The sequence below is a fragment of the Saccopteryx leptura genome, chromosome 2 (genome assembly GCF_036850995.1).
Source record: "Saccopteryx leptura isolate mSacLep1 chromosome 2, mSacLep1_pri_phased_curated, whole genome shotgun sequence".
NCBI lineage: Eukaryota > Metazoa > Chordata > Mammalia > Chiroptera > Emballonuridae > Saccopteryx > Saccopteryx leptura.
This window is the reverse complement of record NC_089504.1, coordinates 203,403,171-203,428,470: the sequence shown is the minus strand read 5'-3', so window position 1 is coordinate 203,428,470 and position 25,300 is coordinate 203,403,171. Positions and strand designations below refer to the sequence as shown.

The window sequence follows — 25,300 nt, the reverse complement described above, 5'->3', positions numbered from 1 at the left end:
CACTGACTTGAGCCCCAAGGTTGCTGGTTTGAGCCCAAATGTCACTGGCTTCAGCCCAAGGTCACTGGCTTGAGCAAGGGGTCACTTGCTCTGCTGTAGCCTCCCTGTCATCGCACATATTCGAAAGCAATCAATGAACAACTAAGGTGCCACAACAAAGAATTGATGCTTCTCATCTCTCTCCTTTCCTGTCTGTCTGTCCCTATCTGTCCCCCTCTCTGTCACTTTCTCTCTCTCTCTTGAAAAAATAAAAAAGACAAGAAGACATAGACATACTACTTTTTATTTTTTTTTTTATTTTAAAGAAAGAGAGAAAAGGAGTGAGAGAGAGAGAAATACCAATTTGTTTTTCCACTTATTTATGCATTCATTGGTTGATTTTTGAATATGCCCTGACCAGGGATCAAACCCACAACATTGACATATCAGGTCGATTGACTAAGCTACCCAGCAGGAGCAAGACACACTACTTTTAGTACACATTGTTTTATATTTTATTGGAGATCATTTTAGACATACAAAAAAAGTTGCAAAAATTATTGAGTTTTATACAACCATTGCCCAACTTCCCCTAACATCAATGTATTTTATATTCATAGCACAATTATTATAGCCAAGAAATTAGCATTGGTATAATATTATTAACTAAACTGTACACTTTATTTAAATTCTACTAGCTTTTTCCATTAATGTCCTTTATCTGTTGAGGACCCAATGCAGATTCCTACATAAGATTTAATTATGTTTCCTTGGTCTCCAATTTATGACAGAATTTCTTGTTTTTTCTTGTCTCAGTTTTTCTTTTTTTTTGTTTTGTTACATTTAAGCATATAAATCTAAATGTAATATAAAATGGTATAAATAATATATGTTACATCAATTATCAATGATAACTATTTAAACTAAACATACATTCCTGGTTTCAAATATTATTCCTAATATTTCTTATGAACTAGAAACCTTGTTGTTAATATATAATAGATTCTGGCTTCTAGAGTTTGTCAATTCTATGCCCAAATTCCGTATCTGTCACTTATGACCTCTATTAGTTCAGGAAATTTTCTTAGTGAATCTAAGCTCCAGCTTTCTCACCAAGTCAAAGAAGAAATAATATCTTTTCATACCAGGTCAATGTGAGAATTATGTATTTATTAGTGATTTCATCATTGTGTAAATTTTAGTTGAAACAATTCATTTTAAATATAAATATATCAAAAAATATTCCAATAAAGACATTATGCAGGACTTAACAGAACATTTTAGAGCCCATATTTGTATTCAATTTGTTAGCTTTTTCCTTACATTTTAAAATATTGTGATAATATATTGTCTGCAGCGTTCTCAATAACTCCCTTAATAAATACATTCACCATCCAATGGCAGAAGGTCATATGTGCCAATTTCTTAATTATTAGAATGAAAGAAGTAGCTTCAAAGCTATGTTTCAAAGTAGTACACACACTGAAATCTTCATAGCAGTCCACATGTAGAATATCAGCAGTGCCCCTGGATCCTAGGTGTTCAAGAAGTAACTAAGAACAACGATAAAACTTGTAATGGCCCAGCTTTTACCATGTTTCCCTGAATCAGTCCCCATAATTGATGGAAGCTGATCACCCCTGTATTTTTAAACAAGAAACTCAATAGTAAAAAGTTTAAAAGTGTGGTGTGTGGGTTAGACTTCAAAGAACAAGAAAAAAAATTAATAGGCTAGAGAAGAAATTTAATTTTTAATCATTTAACACAACAGATAAGAATAAAAGCAACTGATTGTAAAATATGAGGACTGCAAAGAAAAAGAAAAAGAAAAGAGCAGCAAAGAAAAAGCAAAAAAAAAACACACACAAAAAAAACCCCAAACCCTGCAGGACAAGCACATGAAGCAAGAATTTTATGTCTGAACTGGAATGTGCATATTATCTTATAGAGTTCACATTTTAAGTGTTTTATTCCTTAATTTATTTAGATGCTGTGTTTTCAGAAAGTCATGAAGCCACAGGGACAATGAAAATAACATCCGGAGCTATGTATAATCCTAACTTGCAAGACAAACTCTCAGTGGATTTCAAAGTTCTTGCTTTTGACCTTCAGCAAATGGTAGGAGACTTGCTTCAGCTGGTTTAAAATTTCATAACATAGTTTCACTAACTACTTGCCAAAAGATACACAGATCCTGTTTTCTTACTTTGAAAAAAAAATAGTAAGTAAATGTAATATGCCAAGGATACTTAAATGTATGAGCCTCACCACCACAGAGAAGAAAATTGCCCCTAATCCAGATCTGAGTACAATTTAAAGACTACTATTTAAATTTTTAACACAAGTTTAAATCTCAAATTTAATATGCCTTTTTAAATCTTTTCTTTTTTTTTTAGATAGATGAGATATTTCAATCAAGTAATCTGAAAAAGGAATATAAAAACTCAAGAATTTTACGATTTGAGTAAGTACAGCTCAAAATTTTTTTCTATTGGTAGAAAGAAAACAGTCACAGGATAGTGATATATTTGCTCACATTTGTAAAATAATGTTCCTACTTTTAGAAGAAAATAGAATATTTTAAATGTTCAACATTGTTCAAAAGATTGATAAACTTTCATATGAGTAGCAGATAGTATTAATAACTCTGACTAATTGATCTTATGTTCTCATGTTTCTCCCTTCTGAGCGTAAAATCTTGCTGAGGCACATGAAAAGTACTGAGGTTAAATGTGTGCAGAACAGAGTCCGATTTGCTATCAACATATGTAAGAAGCTTGCTTATTATACTTCATTTACATTTTAAGTTATAAGAGAGATAAGATTTGTTCATTTGTACTCAGAGGGCATAAGACTGTACCTAGAATAAAGATAGTGCTCAATAAATGAATACATCTTAGATTAATAAGACTATTATATAATTCTACTATGGATACTTATATCAGGAGTTTTCTTCACGGCAAACTACCAAAAAGGCCTGAGGAGTAAGGAAATGAATCAGCAGGAAGTTATGATGCCAGTGAGAATCTATAAAACTAAGTTAATAGGGAAAGAGTCAAAGAAATAAAGTTCCATTAAAAAAAATAGAGGAATCTACTCTCTTCTACAGAAATAGTAAACCTGGGACAGAAGAAAGACCAAACAATGAAAGCCAGGATAAAGCCGGAGGAAGCTGAGTTACCCACTTAAACATCTAACCAAGCTGGGCTGATGGCAATATACCAGACTTGCAAATACCCATCTCACATATTCTCACAGTGGAGGTAAATAAGTGTTCATATTAGGTAGGGCTGCTGGTGCCTTGCAATTGAAGGTAGTTATTACAGTCAAGAAGGATGGACAATAAGAAAACTCCAAGCCTACAACTTCGAATGAAATCACAATATAAGAGTGCCAGATCAGAGAGCAGTGGCCTCATTATATGTTTTCATGACAATGTAAAGTCACTACCTATAAAATATAGTCATTCATCTTACTCTTATCCAGGGGTCTCCAAACTTTTTACACAGGGGGCCAGTTCACTGTCCCTCAGACCATTGGAGGGCTGCCACATACAATGGTCCTCTCACTGACCACCAATGAAAGAGGTGCCCCTTCCAGAAGTGCAGTGGGGGCTGGATAAATGGCCTCAGAGGGCCACATTGTGGCCTGCAGGCCGTAGTTTGGGGACGCCTGCATCCATTAATCACTTAAACATGTACATCATTTACAATGTACTATTTAATGTTACTAAGGTAGGACACAAGTAGGTTTACAGTTGTTAAGTACGTGAAATGGTTTATTCTTATATTATTATTTATTTATTATTGTATTGTTTTCCATACAACAACTGTCAGTCAACTTATGCCCCACCCTGTAAGCCTAGGAATCTGACCAGCAACCTTTTCAAGCAGAACCAAATGGAACTCTAAGTCATTAAAGAAAGCCAATCAGCCTGACTTTACAGAAAGGCTAATGTTCTTTCTCAGATCAGGAGAACCCACTGGATCAGAGAGCCTGCAGACAGATACTTTGTACATGGTCTACCAGAGTCCTAAGAATAGTGAAAGTTCTCACTTTTTAGTTACCACATAGAGGTAGGAAGGTCAAGGCAAAGGCAGAAATTATGTTTAGAAAAACGACACAAAATCAAATGAGGATTACTTAATGTGCTTTTGCCATTTCCTGTTGGAACAAAACTAATTCTATCAGTAGAAGGCACAATGAAAAAAAAATACAGGGGTTCATCTTTTTGTATAAAAATATGAGTTTAAAAAAATCTCCTTCTGTCATTCATTCTTCCTTTCTATTTTTCTCTTTTTTTCTATGTATCATTCTTTACTTCATTGCATATTCATGACATCTTAGTCCAGTAGCCAGCCAGCTCTACCCCATCTTCTGTCTTCATTCCTATCTACAATACAGAGGCTTCAACTCCTGGTTACCAAGCTTATTACCTCTGATAGTACCCTTTTTCCTTAGTCCAATATCAGGATTAGAAGGAGACAAGTGAACTCTCAGGAAAGGTGAATTCATGTTTCTCAAAGTGCTATTTTTAAATATTTACTTATTTATTCTGTGAAATAAAAACATGCATTACACACACACACACACACATACACACACACTGTGTCCGTAAAGTCATGGTGCACTTTTGACCGGTCACAGGAAAGCAACAAAAGAGGATAGAAATGTGAAATCTGCACCAAATAAAAGGAAAATTCTCTCAGTTTCATACCTATTCAGTGCAGTTCGATGTGGGTTCACACACAGATTTTTTAGGGCTCCTTAGGTAGCTATCCTGTATAGCCTCTACAGACTCATCACTGACTGATGGCCTACAAGAACGGGGTTTCTCCACCAAACTGCCAGTTTCCTTCAACTGCTTATCCCACCGAGTAATGTTATTCCTGTGTGGTGGCGCTTCATTATAAATGCGCCAATATTAACGTTGCACTTTGGTCATGGATTTGAATTTAGCGAGCCACAGAACACACTGAACTTTCCTCTGTACCATCCACATCTCGACTGGCATGGCTGTGGGCTGCTCCGTTGTATACATGGTGTTACGTCATCATCTGCGCATGTGCACATGCTGCCACATCATCCTACAGAAACTGGGAGGGTTTTCCTTTTATTTGGTGCAGATTTCACATTTCAATCATCTTTTGTTGCTTTCCTGTGACCGGTCAAAAGTGCACCATGACTTTACGGACACACTCTGCGTGCGTGTGTGTGTGTGTGTGTGTGTGTGTGTGTGTGTGTATTAACTTGAAGTTATTTGTCTGCTTTGAAGTGAATGGAACTAATTTCTCTTTTCCAGTTTTGTAGAGGATTGAGTGTGGAGATCTACATTAAAGCATCAATTCAAATTCATTTCTCCAAAGTGTTAACTCCAAGGGCCTTGGGCAGAGGTATATCAGGGACCTGCCTCTCCTTCACCTGGCTCTGTCCAGTGATATCTGGGCAGAGTTCAGAGGCACAATATCCATTGCAGGACTTATTGGGAATGTTTTCCTAATGCGACTTTTCATGTTCACATATCATATATGCTGGATAACTTTAATTTTACTCAATTGAGAATATTTGCTGAATATAGACTTTTATAAATAGTCCTGGTGGGTTACCAAAACCCCAGCATTTTCTTTAATATTTAATAAGTAATCTTATTTCTCTGGATGCTAAAATCACTATATTTGAAACTTTAAATTATTACAGCTGAGGAATTTTTTTCTCTTTCTTTATAGCTACTTAGGAGACCAATATAATCCCTAAACCTTGTTACATATTTTATAGTGATTCTTAAATAATATACTTCATCAGTGTAGAAATACTCTAGTTGTATTGAACTACTTTTAACTCAGAAGTGAGTTTTTAGAAGATGGAAAATAATTTTATGCAAATGTCTGTATGATAAATTGCAAGAGAGCACCTTGGGAGACTGAGAAGGGTAGGAAAAGATTTTCAGAAGCAGGGAAGAACCTAACAAGCAAACATTTAAGATTACTTCAAATAATCACATATACAATGGCATATTTCACTCAGAGGAACAGTGGCAAATTCCTAAGTAGCTTTATAACTTATATGAATTATAAACTTCAATTAATAAAATCAAAAAACAAATAACTGAGGTCCCAAATAACCAACAATATCCACACTGTCTGTGAAACAATATAAAAAAATCCCTTAAAATGCTTATTTTCTTTTTTGATGCTGACTTCAATTAAAGTCCTACCACATGCATATGTATGTGGTCAAATTATAGCACTAAGAAAACACTTGGTCATTAACCTGTCTTTTATTTCAGGTCAACTACCGCCTTTTTGTTAAAGTGTGTGTGTGTGTGGGGGGGGGCACTCAGCAGGTCAAGCAAGCCCTGGCTCCGCTTTGGTAAAACTTTCTGCTGTTCTGCTTCATGGATAGTGCTTTGACTCAGAGAGTGTTTAGCAGCTGATACTTTTAATAAAGTGTTGTTTACCCTCTGTGGCAATAAGCAATTTACTCTGACCTTTGAACACAGATAAGTCACAAAGTTAGTAAAGGAAAGACTTTGTTTACTCAGCAACCACAGAGGTTATCAGTAGCTTTAAAGGAAAATAAGAGATAAGAAATATTTTGATTTATTGCACACAAGCTCTCTGGACAATGATAGGATTTATTTGCCTTAAAAGAAAAGTTCAGATAGTCTACTGGAACAAACATTTTCCAGTGAAAATGGTCATTGTTTTTGTTTTTGTTTGTTTGTTTTGCTAAAGGAACAGTTCTGCACTTTAATAAATAAAATCAATTTCAGAGCAGTGATATAGATCATTAATAGACTACTAAAATAACAGTTTTAGCATTCTTATTACATGAAACACAAATGTTTATTACAGTTTCCTGATTTCTGTATATATCTCTCTTATCTCAACATTTACACTGAATAAGAAGACAAATTTTGAAGAACACAACTATAAGTGGATATAGGATCTGTAACTCCTGTCCTCGCAAAGCATAAATTATTAAAGGCAAAGTATAATTCACAAGAAAACACATCTTTCATACAAAAATTTTTTATGCCTGAGGATGAACTAATGCAGTTACTTTCAACTCAGTGAAGGAAAATTCCAGATTTGTACTTTCTTTACCAAAAATATCTTACCTCTTCTACTGCCTTAAAAAAAATGGCCCTAGCCAGTTGGCTCAGCAGTAGAGCATCAGCTTGGTGTGTGGAAGTCCCAGGTTCAATTCCCAGCCAAGGCACACAGGAGAAGTGCCCACATGTTTCTCCACCCTTCCCTCTATCTTTTCTCTCTGTCTCTCTCTGCCTCTCCTGCAGCCAAAGCTCCATTGGAGTAAAGTTGGCCCAGGTGCTGAGGATGGCTCCATGCCTATGCCTCAGGTGCTAGAATGGCTCTGGTTTCAGCAGAGCAAAGCCCCAGATGGGCCAAGCATCGCCCCCTGGTGGGCATGCCAGGTGGATCCCAGTCGGGCACATGCAGAAGTCTGTCTGCCTTGCCCCACTTCTCACTTTGGAAAAATACCCCCAAAAATATAAATGTTGAGTCAAATTAAACATGTGGAAATTACATAAAGAGAAAACTCAAATTTAGTCAAAATTAAAACTACTGTGCAACCAAGGGTAAGGAGAAGATGTAGAATGGAAGGCAGAGATTTTAATGGATTTGTTCACTCTTATTTTAACTCTATTTAATCCTGTTCATTTAACTATCTGAGAGATGAGGGTGGTTGAGACAGAAGAAGGAAGAAGAGAGGCAAAGAGGGTAGGGAGACAGAGGAAGACAGAAGAGAGAAGATTCTATCTTGTGAAAATGAGGGTTGTAAAATCTCTATCCTGCCCCTCTCCCAAAAAATAATACAACTAACTATTTTCCTGATCTATTTGGTTATAAAGTTCAAAAAATTCACAATGCTATTGACAGAGGTAGTATTGGGAGTGGGGAATAAGAATAGTATATAAAAACCCATCTGGGCGACATTTGTCTCTGGATTTCATCCTATCTCTGATAGCTGTATAACTCTAGGCAAAGTTATCTACATTACTCTGAGCCTCAATCTCCTTTTTGCTAAAATGACAATTCAGTAAACACCAGGTTCAAAAATAGAGAAATTTCCCTTTTCTGGAGCTTCTGTTGAAATAAATATGTGATGAGGCCTGAGAGTTGTGTTCCCATTAGAATTAAATTTAAATTAACAGAATATATTACTAAAAGTGTTTTAAACAATGTGTTTATCATTTGACATCGCAGGACACCTGAAGGTTTCACTAGAGGTTAATTCAGTGGCACAATAATTCAGTGGCATAATCAATATTTTATGTGATTTCTTTTTTATTTTGCTATATTTAGTTTGTTGACCTTAGCTTGCTTCATGGTACCAAGGTAGATGTGACAGTTCTAGCAATCACGTACAGACATTGTAATGTTCAACAAATAAGAGCAATGGTCCACTATAAACCATTATTTTATTTGACATGAGAAAGTTTTCCGGGAGTGTCTTATGATTGTCCTCTCACATTCAATTGACCAGGGTTTGGTCATATGCCCATGAATAAAATTATCATTGACATAAAAAAGAGTTGGAAAAACCATCACCTATTATTAAAAAAATGGAGAGTTATTCTCAAATAAAATTAGCAAATAATTGGAAAGTTAAACATTGTAAGATTTAAAAATTATTTAATAGAGGTCAAGTACACAATGATGGAATCAGAGTATTCTGTTTATTTCAAAAATGAAAAGTCAAAACTACACTGAGAGGAATTACTTCTGCTAAACTGTAAACTTGAATAGTACACAGACATTATGAAGGAACATACTATCCAATGGAGATGATAATCTACTCTGATCTTTCAAGAACATTTTGATTCTGTATATAGTCATGAAGGAATAAAACAACCACATTTATTCTAAATAAGATAGATATGTGGACAGATACACAAAGAACTCTTTCAAGAAGATCATTAATTTATAAATATTGTAAATATATGAGCATAACTGCCTAAATTTTGGAACTAGCAAATTTACCATTCAAAATGTGGTTTCACCTAGTTTAGCTGTTAAGGATCCAAGAAGACCCTGAGGACCCCAGTTTACTGAGAGCTACAGAATGAAGATCAGAGCTAAAGTTTATCCCCCAAATGATTATACCCTGAGAGCATAGCATGAGGGAAATAGAAAGGTAGGTAGGAGAGGAAAATCTCTCAAGTATCCCTACTGGACCAAAAAATATTCATTTTTGTTTCTTTACACTGTAAGCAAGTAACCAGTGAATAAAAAATTTTACGTGCATGCTGCAGAGCAGGGAATAAAATAAAAAGGAAGATGACTCAGGCTGTACCATTGAACTGTAATGCTACGGTTTAAAATGACAGAGGCAAGATAATCCTGACCCTTAACAATAAGAATGAATATCCTGTAGATCCCCAATAATCCAGGTATTCTTATCTTCTTTTTATCCCTTAAAATAGAGCATATTTAGACATTTTATATTAAAAATAGAGAAAGACGTAGCTATAGAGTAGTTGCTATACACTTGCTATCAGGTCTTCATAAACTATACAGAAAACTTTTCTATAAAATCAAGGACACTACCATAGACTTTTCTCTACTTAGCAATGATCTGTGAGAAATTACAAATCCAAACCTTTCATTTCTTCCAATAATAAAATAAAAGTAAAGGTCATGAAACCATTTGATTTGGTTCAATTTGACACAAGTGACTCTGGGAAATAGCCTGGCCTGGAAATTTATGTGCTGATGTGGATGGAACTCTGAAAACTCAGATTCCAACTCTGGATCTGTCTTTGTGCTCTTGGGGGAAACGAACATTTAGTCTTTTAATTCTTTTTTTTCCATCTGTAAAATATAGATAATATTTGATATTACCTTGCACAGGTGTAATGAGGATTAAAAGGTGATAACCAAAGAGAATTTCAAAGACATCTTATATGAATTGGGTATAAATCACCAGAAGAAGGCTGACTTTTCCCTCTTATGTCATCTTTTGCTTTGCAGAAATGGCAGCATTATAGTCATATTTGACCTTTTCTTTGCCCGGTGGGTGTCAGATGAAAATGTAAAAGAAGAACTGATTCAAGGCATTGAAGCAAATAAATCTAGCCAACTGGTCAATTTCCATATTGATTTGAACACCATTTATATCACAGGTATCTGTGAACATTATTTGATTTCTTTGAATCATTAAGCTATGAAATTAAAGTTGTAGTGATATACCAGGAAGCAATGGGATCACCCTTGACTTCAGGAACATGTCTTATTGCTCGAGGTAACACATTTACCTGAAAAATGTGAAATACTGAGAAACTGTATTTGAAGAAATAGATCAGTGAGGAAAAGTTTATAAAGTATCAAATATCAAAAAGTTTCTAAAAATATTGGCATTCATTAATTTTGTGGGTCTTATCACATTCTTGGCATTAGTTCAGCTTACTCTGACTTTCCAGAAACCTTCAATCAGAAAGTGACACTCATTAGTTTATGAGTCATAGACATTATTAGATTACAAAGTCAAATGGCAAGTCCAGTGTCTAATTGAGAACTTAGAGAAAGGAAATGAAGGGTCAATGACTTTGATTCAACCTGGTTACTTATTTATATAATAAGAGAACTTTATTTTCAAAATGACAAATAATTTTAAGATAATAAGTCAAAGGTGGAGGATTATAAGGAATCAATAATAATAGCAGGCTACATGTCTATTAATGCTTATTCTAAATTTTTCATTCAAGGTATTCCCTCATTCAATTCAAAAATATTACACGGTGTGCTTATTTTATTTGAGAACAATAATAATTGTCCAGGCCCATCTGGCTCCACAATCCCTTATGTCCAAACTTTGAGGCCAATTATGTTTTAGAATTTAGAAATTTGGGATGTTAGAAAGCTAATCAACATACAAAAATCCACATCAAGTGAAATAATGGCAAGTTCCAGATAGCCTAAAGTCAGTTAAAAAAGCTTTGCTACAGAATGAGATCAGTCAATGTAGGTTTGCCTCTAAAGCAAAATTATAAAAACACAAAGAATTGTTGTACTCTGTTTGGATTTTGAAATAGTAGATATGAAATTGTGGGCCTTACTTCTTTTATAACATTGGTTCATCAAACAGTTTCCTCTTTCACTAAATCTCTTGCTATATATATCCTGTGGTACCTGTTTGGTGAGAAGATGACTAATATTCTTAGTGCCTCCTCTACTGATGGTACCCTTGGGCACAGCTCCCGGAGCAGAGACTGTTTTAGTTCTGTCTGATTTGGATGTGTTGAAAACTACTGCCAGCTATTATTAGCTAGAACAGATGCATTACCTATCAACACATTTACTCCTTATTTCGCTCCTATGACATTATGTCTTTACTACCCCCATTTTGCAGAGAAGACCAACACAGATAATTTTGGTAAACTGCTTTAAATAACACAGCTATCTAGAGTGGGATCAAGGTTTCTAACCTAGGTGATTGGATCCTAATGTTTGTGCTCTTAATCATTATATTAGATTTTGTTTGTAATGGTTTTATCTTTAAACAACATTGACTGACTTTTTTCAATGGTCAATTTTCTTCCAGAAACTTGACTTCTTGCTATCTTTATTTAAATGTGCATCAGTTTTTGTAGCTCTGCTATGGCAAATTAATTGACAGGTGTGTTCAAACTTATTTTCATGACTTGCCTCAGGGCTACTTGTAGTTTTTAATAAATACTTATTTATTCAATAAAACTACATCCTTCGAGTTAATTTGGAATAAGTACCATAAATGCAATCACCTATATCAAAACATCAACTCAAGAATATGCTCTTCAGGTTACACTATGTTACAACTTTTTATAAACATGGTACCAAGCTTAATTTTAAGTGTTTAAGTTTAATATTCATTTGTATCATGTGAATTTTTAAGTTTATTACATTTTTAAGTCAGTTAAGAGTTTTACAAATACCTTGGATTTTTACAGGTATACTGTATAACTAAGCGTAAAAATATTAAAATAACTTCTATGTGAAAAACTGGTATAAGCCTTCTTATCTTCTGCATCGATAATCTACTACATGTCATTTATGAAACTGCTCTGGATTTTGTATAATAAGACAATGCAGAAATGAAAAAAAAACTGTGTAGTAAACGAATTAATAGAAAAGAACATACCTCTTAACTCACTTACCATAAATACAATTTTGAATAAAAACAAATTCATTAGAGGGCTTTTTATAAGAAATGCTTTGGTTTCCTTTATATCTTACATTGTTGCTATTGTTTTTTCATGCAAAAAAATACATATACTTTTAAAATTATTAAACATGTTAAAGAATAAAGAAAATAGCTATTTTTTTGTATGTGAAAAGCACTTTATACTTAGACAGTATTCACTTCTCAGAAGATATTATGTACAAGATTATTTTGCAGTCTTCCATATGTTTCAATGCAACACCATTGGGTCTAAGTCTGACAAGATCTGGTGTGTAATATTATATTAGCTACCTTAAATATATCCTATATAACTATGATGAATAAATATACATTTTTATAAAAATAATTAAAATAAAACAAATTGGCATATAGGCAACTTTTATACAGAAAATATACAGATTCTGGAAATTCAACAAATATATCACAATCAAATAATATTAAGAACATTTAGCATGAGATACATACGGTAAAACAAGAATTCTAAAGGACTAGATGCCCTTTGAATGAATATTCCTCCTATACTCAATGTTTTGTAATACATATATATTATAAATCTAAGCTTTAAAACAACTTTACTTTATTATAGCATCTTTGAAGAATTTCTCTACGGTGAACCCTGCAACAACTTCAGGTCAGTACTATGACATTTTAAAAACTAACTTGGTGACCATAAACTCTAAACTAACTTGGTGATCATAAACTCCATGACATTAAAGAAGGATTATTGTTTTCAGTGGCCTTTTCTGAGACAATTACTCTTTATATTAAAATGTAATAAGCATACATTTTGTAAGGAGTAATATTGTTCATAATACTGCAGAGCCCTTAATGCTTAGTTATAACTGCCAAGAATATGCATTTCCAATTTCATATTGTAAACTATATATACACATGTATACATGGGTTGGTGTGAGTCAGTCATGCAGCATGTCTCTTATCTCTGAAAATCTGTTTTTAATGAATAATACATTTTTATGAATATTTCAGAAGTCATTCCAATTATCAAACTTATATACAAATTATTTTTAAAGTGAAAAGAGTGTGTGTGACCCCAAAATAAGACTCTGATCATACAGTCTTAGAGATAAAACCATAACATTTATAAGGTCACTGGCATGAGGGAAAGAAAGTTTCACAATGTATTGCACTCTTTGGAAAAAATAATCTCAGGCTTAATGTTAACTTTGTTCTATTCCAACATTTTCCTCATGCTATCTTTCTAACTACAGTTGGTCACTATTGTTCTTTAAATTTATCAATAATTTTAGAACCAACTGAGTTATCTTAAAACTTAAAATTATTATGTAGAAATATAACTTAAATTGAAATCATATAGGAATATTAATCCTGGTTCTTCCAACTACCTGAATCACTGAGCATGTCTCTTTACCCTTCTGAAAATTTCATAAATTGTGAATAATACAATTTTTCTGAATATTTCAGAAGTCATCCCAAATATAAAATTTATATAAAAATGACTTTTAAATTAAAACATGTAGGCCCTGGTTGGTTAGCTCAAAGGTAGAGCATCAGCCCGGCATGTTGATATCCTGGGTTTGATGTTCTATTATAAAACTTGTTATAAAACATAAAGATATTAGTCTTCATATTATCTAAAATCCTGATCATTTTTATAATATTTGAAAGCTCCAATTTTTAAAAAAAAAAAATCTACTTGAGCCAGGCACTATGTTTTAAAAATACTACTTCATTTAATTCTTAAAATGATCCTGTAGAGAGGTAATAATTTTTCTACTTAAAAAGAGCCACACAGCTATTAAGTGTCAAACTCAGGAATTCAAAGCAATTCCTTTGGTCTCCAAAGCCTATGGTCTAAGCATATCCCAAACTGCTATTTCAGATAACATCAGATTAACCTTGAAGATTTAAATCTACAGCCATTACAAAGTTAATGAATCCTATGTTTAGTTATTAGTGATAATTTAAAAATATCATCTTCTGTATCTAAAAAATAAAGATGACTTAAAAATCTAAAAACCTTCAATCTACAATTCTAAAGATCAATGAAAACAAAAGCTTTACTCTTAGATCCAGATGCAGATAATGTATTCTTAAGTTAATAGATACTAATAATTCACAGTAATTAAAAAAACTGTCAAGTTAAATGTTAAACAGAAAGAATATACAATAAATTCTTAATAATCAGTTTAAAATATAATAGTTGTTTTAATGTCATTTATTTTTACAGGCAAGCTAACAACCAACAGTCCTCTGGCAACCCCAGGTCAGTTGTTTTTTCGGGTTGTTTTTTTTTTTTTTGTGACAGAGACAAAGAGAGACAGAGAGAGGGACAAACAGGAAGGGAGAGTGATGAATAGCATCAGTTATTCATTGCGGCACCTTAGGTGTTCATTGATTGATTGCTTTCTCATATGTGCCTTGACAAGAGGACTAGGGGAGGTGCTACAGCAGACTAAGTAACCCCTTCCTCAAGCCAGTGACCTTGGGCTCAAGCTGGTGAGCTGTGCTGAAACCAGATGAGCCTGCACTCAAGCTGGCAACCTCAAGGTCTCGAATCTGGGTCCTCTGCATACCAGTTCGACACTCTATCCACTGCACCATTGCCTGATCAAGCCCACGTCAGTTTTAATAATATTATTTTTTTTGTTTAAAAAAAGTTTTCATAATGTTTCATTTTAAGCTCCTGAGAATTTTCTGATAATACAGCAGTTAATATTACCATTATTTTATATATAAGGTAACTGGAGCTTAAAATTTTGCAGTTTTAGCTCAAGATTTCACAAAAAAATCACAATATATTTTGGGCTAATACCTATATTAGCTGACTTCACTCCAGTTCTCTATTAGAACTGTGGTTATTATGTATTGCTAAGAATACCAACAGTGGGATCAAAATGTAGGTTTCACCAGATGTGAGGTATTTTTCCTTTAATTATTCTCTCTGCACGCAAGTTAGACATGCTTGTTCTCTCTTCTGTTGACTTTAAAAGTAAAACAGCCAGTTATTTTACACAGAATAGGTTTACCCAGAAATTTCCAGAGGAATTGCAATCTGGGACATGCAACCTATACAAACCAAGAAAATGTTACTGTATAGAGAAAAAGGAGGAGTTAGGAGAGGCTGTTATAAACAAGATGCCATTGAAAGACATGGGAGATTGAAGTATATAGTGGTTTCCCATTGTTTGGTCATGGTGGTTTATCATTGGCTAGGCCTGTTGCTGGGCAGGGAGAAAATCTTTCTGCTACTAAAATCTGCAAGGTACAGTGAGTGGTTGTGTGTGTGAGAGCCCCACCTGCAGGGCTTTCTGACTTCATTTTAAATGAGGTTTTTAAATTTTATTTTCACACCTCTTAAGACCAGTACTGGTTGCCAAACTGGTACCAAAGTCGCCTTGGATTCATTTATTCAACAATTTTTCATGAAGTGTCTACTTTGTGCCATCCTCTGATATGTATTTTTTTTTAATTTTTATTTATTTATTTATTCATTTTTTAGAGAGGGGAGAGAGAGAGAGAGAGAGAGAGAGAAAGAGAGAGAGAGAGAGAGAGGGAAGGAGAAAGGGAGGAGGAGCAGGAAGCATCAACTCCCATATGTGCCTTGACCAGAGAAAGGCAGGGTTTTGAATCAGCAACCTCAGTGTTCCAGGTCAACAATTTATCCACTGCACCACCACAGGTCAGGCTGATATGTATTTTTGATATGAAAATTTATCTGGATTTCTGGTAATTATCTACTGTTCTTTTGTCTTTCTGCTGGTTAACTAAAGTAACTTCCATGGACCTAACTTAACTGCTATGTTGAATGGTCTGCATGTGCCTCTAGTCTCTTCAGGTCAACTCCATACAGGCAATATTTCATGGATCTTCAGCTACTGCCATTTTTGTGTTAAAATTATGTTAAAATTAAAATTTATGTCATTTTTATATATGTACAAGGAAAGGACATATCTGTATAAATTCCTTTCTGGGTAAGATTGAATAATTCTTGTATAAAATAGTTGATGTGATGTATGAAAAGCAAAGTGATGTATGAATCATTAAAATGTTTTATTAAACAAATCATCACAACTTCAAATCCATAGAGATCTTTCATGTTAAGATAAGCCTGCTTATCTTTCATGTTAAGATAAGTGTTGTATTTAGTTGTTATTCATACAGCCGCACAACATAAGGGAAAAGTAAAACTGCTTTTCAGCTCATAGTCCCTTCTCCATTGTGGAAGACTATGGTATCTAAAATCACCATTCAACATACTTTCAAACAATAGTTTTAGGATTAATAGTGGTTAATTTCTTTAGCCTAACTGAAAAAATAACTTGAATATGTTTCAATTCATTTATTTCCAAAATTTGGAAAGTCAGCAACAAATATCCAAATTATTACCCTGTTCTCTATTTGTCCATCTGTATATTGATTTATTGAATAATTCATATAACTCAGAGTTATTGAGGACCCCTTGGGTATATAAAATGTCTTAAAGAAATATATGGAAAAACTTAAGCAGGGAAATCAATGTCAAAGCAAGAACTCCTTGGATTTAAAACAAGTTTTCTTACTTACTATCCTGAAGACAGACCATTAAAAATATGAGAAGTGGCTGAACCATATGCCCACTTTTCTCCAAAGGAAACAATGATTGAAGGACAGAGAATATAGGTAATATTTTTTTCTCCTTGGGAATGGAGCAGAAATCTCCTTTCTTATAAGAAAACTGTAGGAATAGGATGAGCATACATTTAGTCTTACCTTTTACACATTAAGCAGTTGTTATTCAAAATGAAAACCAAAAAGTAGCATACAATATTCAATCATTGAAAAGGCACAGTGAGCCCACCATTAGCTAATTTCACCAGTTACTCTATATGTAATGTTTGGCAAGCTATCTTTTCTTTTCAAACTTTAAAATTATTGTCTGAAAGATAATTAAAACATATACCTTAAAGAATGGTCATGAAAATTAAGAGAGATAATACAGATACCGCATTATGGTCTCAATTCATGACTAGCATAAAGGAGAGACACAACCAATGTTGCATCTCTTTTCTCTTCCCTATTCTGACTTAGAAAAAAATGCAATTGGATATGTTTTCAAAAAGAATTTTCAAAAACGAAACTAAGGTTAAAACAAAATGATTGTACTCAGTAATGCTCCTTTTAATCTGATCATTTATTTGACCAAACAACTCCATTTCTGAAGCTTCTTCTTATTAAAGACTGTTTTGTACCTTAATCAATCCTCAGAGAATTACAATGAGGTAAATAGGTGACAATCCCTCTTTTACTGGATCCATGAGTCCTAAATCATCTTTCCCATGTATGCCTTTAATCCAGCAAGATACACTATAGATTTATAGAGGGGAACAAAGCAATTAAACTTGAAAACTGCAGATTCCAAACCATAATATATTATGAATATGCTTTTCAAGGATGTTAAGTTTATTTTCATTTTTATATGCCTGGAACACAGAGTTTGAGAAAAATCAACAAATGCATGCATCATATATCTGGCATTAATACTATTATAAATTCTGCCAAAGAAAATTGTGTTCTATTGTTTAACTGTCTTTGTTGCCAGTTACTGTAAAGTTGAACTCATTTGGAATACTAGAGGAGAGATGAGAAGGAAAGTTGCATTACACTGATTGATTTCTTGGCTGCCAAAGAGCACCTAGAGGGATTGTTTTGGGCAATAGTTAAAATGCTTGAAGGGTTTGCAGCATACAGCTTGTTCTAGTCTTTTGTTACTTACTGTGCAGGCAATGAATGCAGAAAAACAAAGTTTCACCATCACAGGCTTTCTCAGTTTCATACAAAATGCAATGTTCCTACAATTCCACTAAGAGGAAGGGTTTGGGAATTGAAGAAAAATAATTGGATGACTTAATGAAGAACATAAAATTGGGTCAAGAGAAGCTAAGGTAAAATTATATTCCTCAAAGGCCCAGAACTGTATCACAGGGTTTTTCTGACACCAAATGCATTATGACTTTGTTTTCCTTTGTCTGCATTTAAAATAACAACACATATTTATTGCTAAGCAGTCAAGACATTTCTATGCACATGATATTAGAACTGTTCAAGTATCTTTCCACTGTAATTTCATTTGAATTGACCATCCATAGTCCTGCTAAAAAGATTAAATTTATTCCATCAAAGCAGATGAGAATATCTGTAAGGTGATATCTCTTTTTTCAACACTATATCGTAAAATAAACTTGGTCTCTAAAGGTGGGCATTTTAGGTTTAGATTCTACCTCCACTACTAAGTAAGCTATAAGGCTTTTGGCTTTCATTTGTCTCAGCTTTTGTCCACTAAGCATTATTAGTCCCATTTAAATAACAGAGAAAATAAATATCTAAGATTTCAAAATGTGATTTTCAAATTATTACCTTCCATGTAACACTTATTATTATTATTATTATCATCATCATCATCATCATCATCATCATCATCAAGTGAGAGGCTGGGAGGCAGGGAGACAGAGATACAGACTCCCGCATGTGCCCTGACCAGGATCCACCTAGCAAGCCCACTAGAGGGTGAAGTTCTGCCCATCTGGGGCCGTCACTCCATTGCTTGACAACCGAAATATTTCAGCACCTGAGGAGAGGTCGTGGTGTCATCCTTAACACCCTGGACCAACTTGCTCAAACCATTCAAGCCATGGCTGCAGGAGGGGAAGAGAGGGAGAGAGAAATGGGAGAGGCAGAGAAGCAGTTGGTTACTTCTCCTGTGTGTCCTGACCGGGAATCAAACCTGGGGTCTCCATATGCCGGAAAACACTCTACCACTGAGCCAACTGGCCAGGGCCACATGTAAGACTTTTTATTACTAGTTTGAAATAAAAATAATGGATCTCAGCCTCTTTATCTTCCATATGCCAAGCAATTACAGGTCTTCACAAGGAGGCTCAGGGGGTTCCTCACCCTAAACCACTAGTAATTATTGTGACTTTGGAGCATGATGAAGTAACAACATTGAGTTTATTCAAAACCTTTCATGATACAAATATAAATGGATAATTAAAACCTTTCATCTGCAGAACTCCAATTAATACTAATTTACTGGTAGACTTTCATAATTAATATTAAGTGAAATTAATATTAAGAAGATAAAATACCATCTAGATATAAGATAAGTGCAGGTCTCTTCCTATTCAAGGTAACAGTAGTGAATAGGCAACTTGATCAGCTTCTAATAAATTGAACTAATTAATATTCCCTTAATATACAACAATTTCACTTCTTTCTTAAATATTCTTTGTTGAGAAATTCAGTGCAGACTTAGGAAAAGAAAAAGACAAAAGCAAAAACTAAGGAATGAGATGACAAGGGATTACAAGTCAAATAATTCTACTTTTAAAATAGGTCATTTAAAAAAAACTGGCATTTGGTTAATTTCTGCAACAGATAATGTTTTAATCAATGATTTGTTATAAATTGTCATCATATATGTGTTTCTAAGAAGAGGTAAAAATTTGGTCTGGTCTGACCTGTGTTGGCGCAGTGGATGGAGTGTTGACCTGAAATGCTGAGGTTGCCGGTTTGAGACCCCAGGCTTGCTTGGTCAAGGCACATGTAGGAGGCAAATGCTACAAGTTGATTTTTCCCTTTCTCCCCCCTTTCTAACATTTTACAAAGACAAATAACTCCCTTAAGGTTTGGCACCACACTTTCTGTCTTCCATGACTTTCACAAAGATCCCACCATTCAGAAAAGTTAGAGTTATCTGTTTTCCAGTATATTAATGTTCTCTTGTCAAACCATGTATATACATTCTATAGACCTCTCTTCCTGGTACATTTCTAGGCATCCTTTAAAACCTATTTTATGTAAAGATGCTTACAGTCTCTGCCTCAAAATAAAACAAATGTCTAATTCTTGGTGTTCTCATAGGACTTTTTTGTATATCTTTAAAAAAAACTGACCCAGTCTCTCACTAAACTCCAAGCTCCATGAGACTAGAGTTTCTGTCTTACTTTTTTAAAATTTCCATCCTTTAAAGATTTGTGATACAAATAAATAGACAATAAATACTTCTGGAGTGAGTGAATGATCATTAATGACATGAAAAGATCCCAAGTGGTGTCCCTTGCCTGTGTCGTTCTGAGGTTGGATCTATAGAGTTTAATAGGCAACAGACAGAGATGTGAAGCATCTGGAAGTAAAGTACCCATGGGAAGCATTAAAGGAGACAAAGCATACATCTCCCTGGTAATATCTCAAAACCTATTCTTTCAAATACTGAATAGTTAGAATTCTAGTAACTACTGTTGAAATGAGACATAGAGTTTCTAGAATAAAACTCTTACGTTGTTTATTCATTTAGCAAATATTTATGGAATACTATTGACACTAACTTTTATTAATCAAGGACTTAATATTTAAGGATGCTCTTGACAACAACTATCTCATAGATGTTAACAGTTGTAGTATACAATTGAGTTCAATCAATATCATTTTTATCTTTTTTTAAATCTTAAATGGGAGTATTCTGTCATTTGGTAATGGTTTAAACCTTTATTCTGTTTGATTTTTAGATGTTAGGTGATCAATGAATTTCCCAATAGTTTATATCCATTTTTTTGATTGTTTGTTTTTGTATTTTTCTGAAGTGAGAAGCAGGGAGGCAGAGAGACAGAATTCCACATGCGTCCAACCAGGATCTAACAGGCAAGCCCACTAGGGGGCGATGCTCTGCCCATCTAGGGTGTTGCTCATTGCAACTGGAACCATTCTAGCACCTGAGGCAGAGGCTATGGAGACATTCTCAGTGCCCGAGCCAACCCTGTTCTAATAGAGCCTTGGCTGTGGGAGGGGAAGAAAGAGACAGAGAGAAAGGAGGGGGAGAATGGTGGAGAAGCAGATTGGCACTTCTCCTGTGTGCCCTGGCTGGGAAACAAATATGGGACTTCTACACACTGGACAGACCCTTTACCATTGGTTTATGTGCTTTTTAATTGAAGCTAATTACAAAAGTCTAATGCAGTTGTATATATACTCAGCAACCTTGTCCATGAATGTTCCAAAATAAGTATTACTTCAGTAGATCCATTGACATTAGCACTTTTATTTTCCCAATTAATTTCATGGAGCATTAAGAGAAATTTCAGAAGAAAATGTATTTAAAGTCCAGCAGATGGCAGAATAGTGCTGGTTTTGAGATTAGAACAATAATAATAATGTTATTGAGCTTAAAGATTTTTCAAAAATTTTAAACCATTGTTATTCTAATCATAGACAAAATATTTAAATTTTCACATTGCTCTAAAAAATAAAACACATGTCTTTATCTGAGCATGAAACAATGTCTTTTTTAGAATTTCACCTAAAATTTCCAAGTTAATTTCCAGAAGTGAACTATATTTCTTGGTGCATCTCTCTATGTAAGTACATGGAAGAGGGGCAGGTGAAGGACTAGACAGGTTGACAGGTGCACATTGATCAGATGCTGGCAAGAGTATGGCACAGAACTCTTCAGGGCCATGTCTTTCCTGTTAAGATCCTCTGACCCAAGAAGCAAACACATATTAAAAGAAATAGTCATTGGTCTTTTTCACTGCTCAATATAGCAATGTACTTAGAATTTTAAGTGTTTGATTTTACTATAAAATGACTTTCGTTGACAATTTATTTTTTTTTTGCAGAATGAAAACTTTGACTTCAGCCAAAATATTTTCAAATAATTTGTTTATAAGTGAATGAAGTGATTACTAATGCAAATGATGTGAAAAATATTCCAATAATTTCTCCCATATATAACAATCCTAGGAAGTGTTAACATTAAGGGTCAAATGTCAAAACTGTAGTATTGATTTACAAGGTTAAAATCAACAAGGTAAAATTTTCATTTAACATCCACAAAGAAATTTTTTTCAAGATGTAAAATTCTCAAATTTTACAAAATGATTCATTCATTAAACAAAATAAATATTTCTAGTGGAAACTGGAATATATTCCTATAAGTAAGAAATGACAGCCTGAATAGGTGGTGGCGCAGTGGATAGAGCATCCGACTGGGATGTGGAGGACCCAGGTTCAAGACCCCGAGGTGAACAGCTTGATCGCAGGCTCATCTGGTTTGAGCAAGGCTCACCAGCTTGGACTCAAGGTCACTGGCTTGAGCTGGGGTTACTCAGTCTGCTGTAGCACCATGGTCAAGTCACATATGGGAAAGCAATCAATGAACAACTAAGCTGTCGCAACAAAAAACTAATGATTGATGCTTCTCATCTATCTCCATTCTTGTCTATCTGTCCCTATCTATCCCTCTCTCTGTCTCTGTAAATAAAAAAAAAGAAATTACAAACCTAAATGACAAAAATGCATAATAAATATCCAAACATTGTACCTATGGTGAGAATTAAATCGAAGATGCAGTAAACTTACAAACTCCATCTTTTTTCATAAGGAAATATATCAGTGGAGTGCCTGCCTGGTTCAAGGCCATGTGCTGATGCTGTAAAATGTATCGCAATTGATTCATTTTGTGATGGAGAATTAAACTGTCCAGATGGTTCTGATGAAGACAATAAAACTTGTGGTAAGTAATGTTTGTCTCTATTTCTCCCCTCCTTACTTTACACTGTTGACTTTAGAACACCCAAACCTGCGGAGAATTCTTAAAAGAGTTTATTTGAGCCAAATTGACAACAAATGCCAAGAAACAAGATCTCAAATGATCTGGAGAAGAACAGTTTTGCCATGTCTTTTATGTATTTGAAATAAAAGAGAGAACATAAGTAATATTAAAGACATGGGAGAAAGCAAGCCAAGCATCATATTACAGAATAGTTACAATTATGTGCTCTTGTACTTAAGAAGGAGGGGCTAGTAAGGGTGATCACATATTAGAAAGAAGGGTCTGAAAAGTGGTATTTCAAAGGTATATTAACTTACATGCCCAGAAATGATGGACAGTTTGCTTAAGGCAAAGATAAGCCTTTTACTTAAGAAATTGTATGCTAGGCTTGACTATACACCATGACCTGCCCAGTTATGAATTTATGATCAGATCACCCTGTGAGGTTACTTGTCATAACCATACATAGACCTAGACCTTAGACCATGTGCGCGCACGTGCACACACACACACACACATACACACACACACTACTCATATAACAGAAACTGCTGGAGAATAAGATATCTCAATAGCTATGATTATAATTTAATACAAAATCTAAAAAATAGTTATATTAATATTTTTCTAAACTTTATTATACAATATTAAGTTGAATTAATTAAACAATTCATTTGATGATGTCAGAAAGGATATTGTGTTTAATAGTGCCTGTCATACATGGGGGAAGAGAATGACATTTTTTATCCCTTATTAAACTATTGCAAAGTAATTGTTACGAATTTGAATGCTTTTTTGTTGTTGTTTTTTCCACCATGATAATATCAGTCTTTGTTTTCCATTTCAGTGGTCCCTAACTCTGTAATCGTTCTTCTTTAATTTTGATTGTTGCTTTTATTTGCCTTGGGCCTCCAAAACAACAAACAGACAAAAAGTGTACTGACTGAGTTGTAGTTCTATAAATAATGGAAATCAGTTTTGAATAAGATCTTAAAGTATCATGAATAAAACATCTGTTTTATTTGTAAATTTTGACATCTGTTAATAACAATACTGTTATTATTAATTAGCACTTAAGTAGTACTGACTATATGCCAAGCGTGGATCTAATTGATTTAAACATATTTACTGTTTGACTTATTTCTTCATTTTTTAGCTGAGTAACATATAGATGAAAGTTTACCACATAAGTATAAACACAGATTGATAAACATTGTGAAGACCTTTTTGAATAATTTCAACCTATAATTTGTTCTTGAAAAATTAAACCTAGCATGAATTGAATAATCTTTTGATGTGATTCATAATGTTTTAACATTTCCCGTGAGCACATTAGTTCCTGAGTGTATAAATTCTGTAGTTACTATTTGTTACAATTTGCTCTTCTGTTGTTTCATTTTGTTCTTCCTGCTTGACATTAATGGAAGATGAATGTTCCAATAACAACCAAAGTTTTAAAAATCACCTATCTACTTGTTATATACTTTAAAAGACAGAATTGGTCTGTTTCCCAGCACCAACTGAAAAAAAAATTTTTTTTTAAGCAACTTGACTAAAGAGGCTTCTACTAAGAAATCCTAATTCAAATGTTCTTGGACAAAATTCAACCCTTTAAAGTTTAACTGCCTACTTTGAAGTGCACTCAGAGCATATTGGAAGAAAGTGCAGGCTACATAATATTTTTTAATCTATTTTATATAACTAAGTTACTCAAAGAAGAAGAAAGAAACATTATTTTTTTTTTGCTATCATTTGCAGGCTGTTTCCAAAATCTTTTCAGGGAGAATATGATACAAGTGTGCCATCATGAGGAAATATCTGTTTTTTATTTATATTTCAAAAATAAAAGTATGTCAAAGTGAGATGCACAGCTTTAAGCCTGTATAATGATAATCAATAACTTTAAGTGAGGAGAGTATGTAAAATGAATTTCAGAAAGTGAACTACAGCTATAATTTGGTCTTTACTGTCATGGAATTAATAATGTTTATGATAAATTATACTGCTCACAAAAATTAGGGGGTATTTCAAAATGAATATGAAGAAATATAAAAAGAAACATTTTATTTTTTTATTAAACAAATACATCAGAAAAGCAAACAAGTCAAAAAAAGTTATTCAATTATGCAAATTAGACACAAAACCAGCTTTTATTTCATTGGTGAAAATGCAGTATACAAAAGGTAGAAAGTACTGGAGTATCTGCATGTTCCCTGATTCCCTAATTTTTGTTAGCAGTGTAATATCAGTGCATATGAAAAAATAACAATAGACTTATCTTGCAAGAATGACATGTCTTAAAATAAGTTTTAAAGCTATGAATTACTTTTCCTGAGCCACTATATACTTGTGACTTGAGTCTCAGTATTAGAACTGAATTAATTCTCTAAATTTGTGTCAAGGACAAAGTGCATTATTACTTTTCAGTATATTGGTGATTTTATATTAAATAAGCTTTAGTATCAACTTGCCATTTGTGTCACTAATTTTCTTAATCCCCTGGATTCTTGTTTTCTTTTTTTATTATCATTCTTTTTATTATTTGTATTTTAAAGTTGATGTTGTATCTAT

At 33.8% G+C, this 25,300-nt stretch overlaps 1 protein-coding gene across 4 annotated transcripts in view; it reads left to right on the top strand.

Annotated features, from left to right (window-relative positions):
• The window catches only part of TMPRSS15 (transmembrane serine protease 15), a 163,665-nt gene that overhangs the window by 1,968 nt on the left and 136,397 nt on the right, over positions 1–25,300 (top strand). For 3 of the 4 annotated variants that reach the window (XM_066365892.1, XM_066365893.1, XM_066365891.1), the window contains exons 2-7: positions 1,967–2,097; positions 2,376–2,443; positions 9,975–10,126; positions 12,749–12,793; positions 14,372–14,407; positions 22,559–22,690. In XM_066365892.1, the coding sequence (XP_066221989.1) occupies positions 1,967–2,097; positions 2,376–2,443; positions 9,975–10,126; positions 12,749–12,793; positions 14,372–14,407; positions 22,559–22,690 (564 nt within the window). The remainder of the gene's footprint in view (positions 1–1,966; positions 2,098–2,375; positions 2,444–9,974; positions 10,127–12,748; positions 12,794–14,371; positions 14,408–22,558; positions 22,691–25,300) is intronic. The other variant, XM_066365895.1, reaches the window with a different exon arrangement.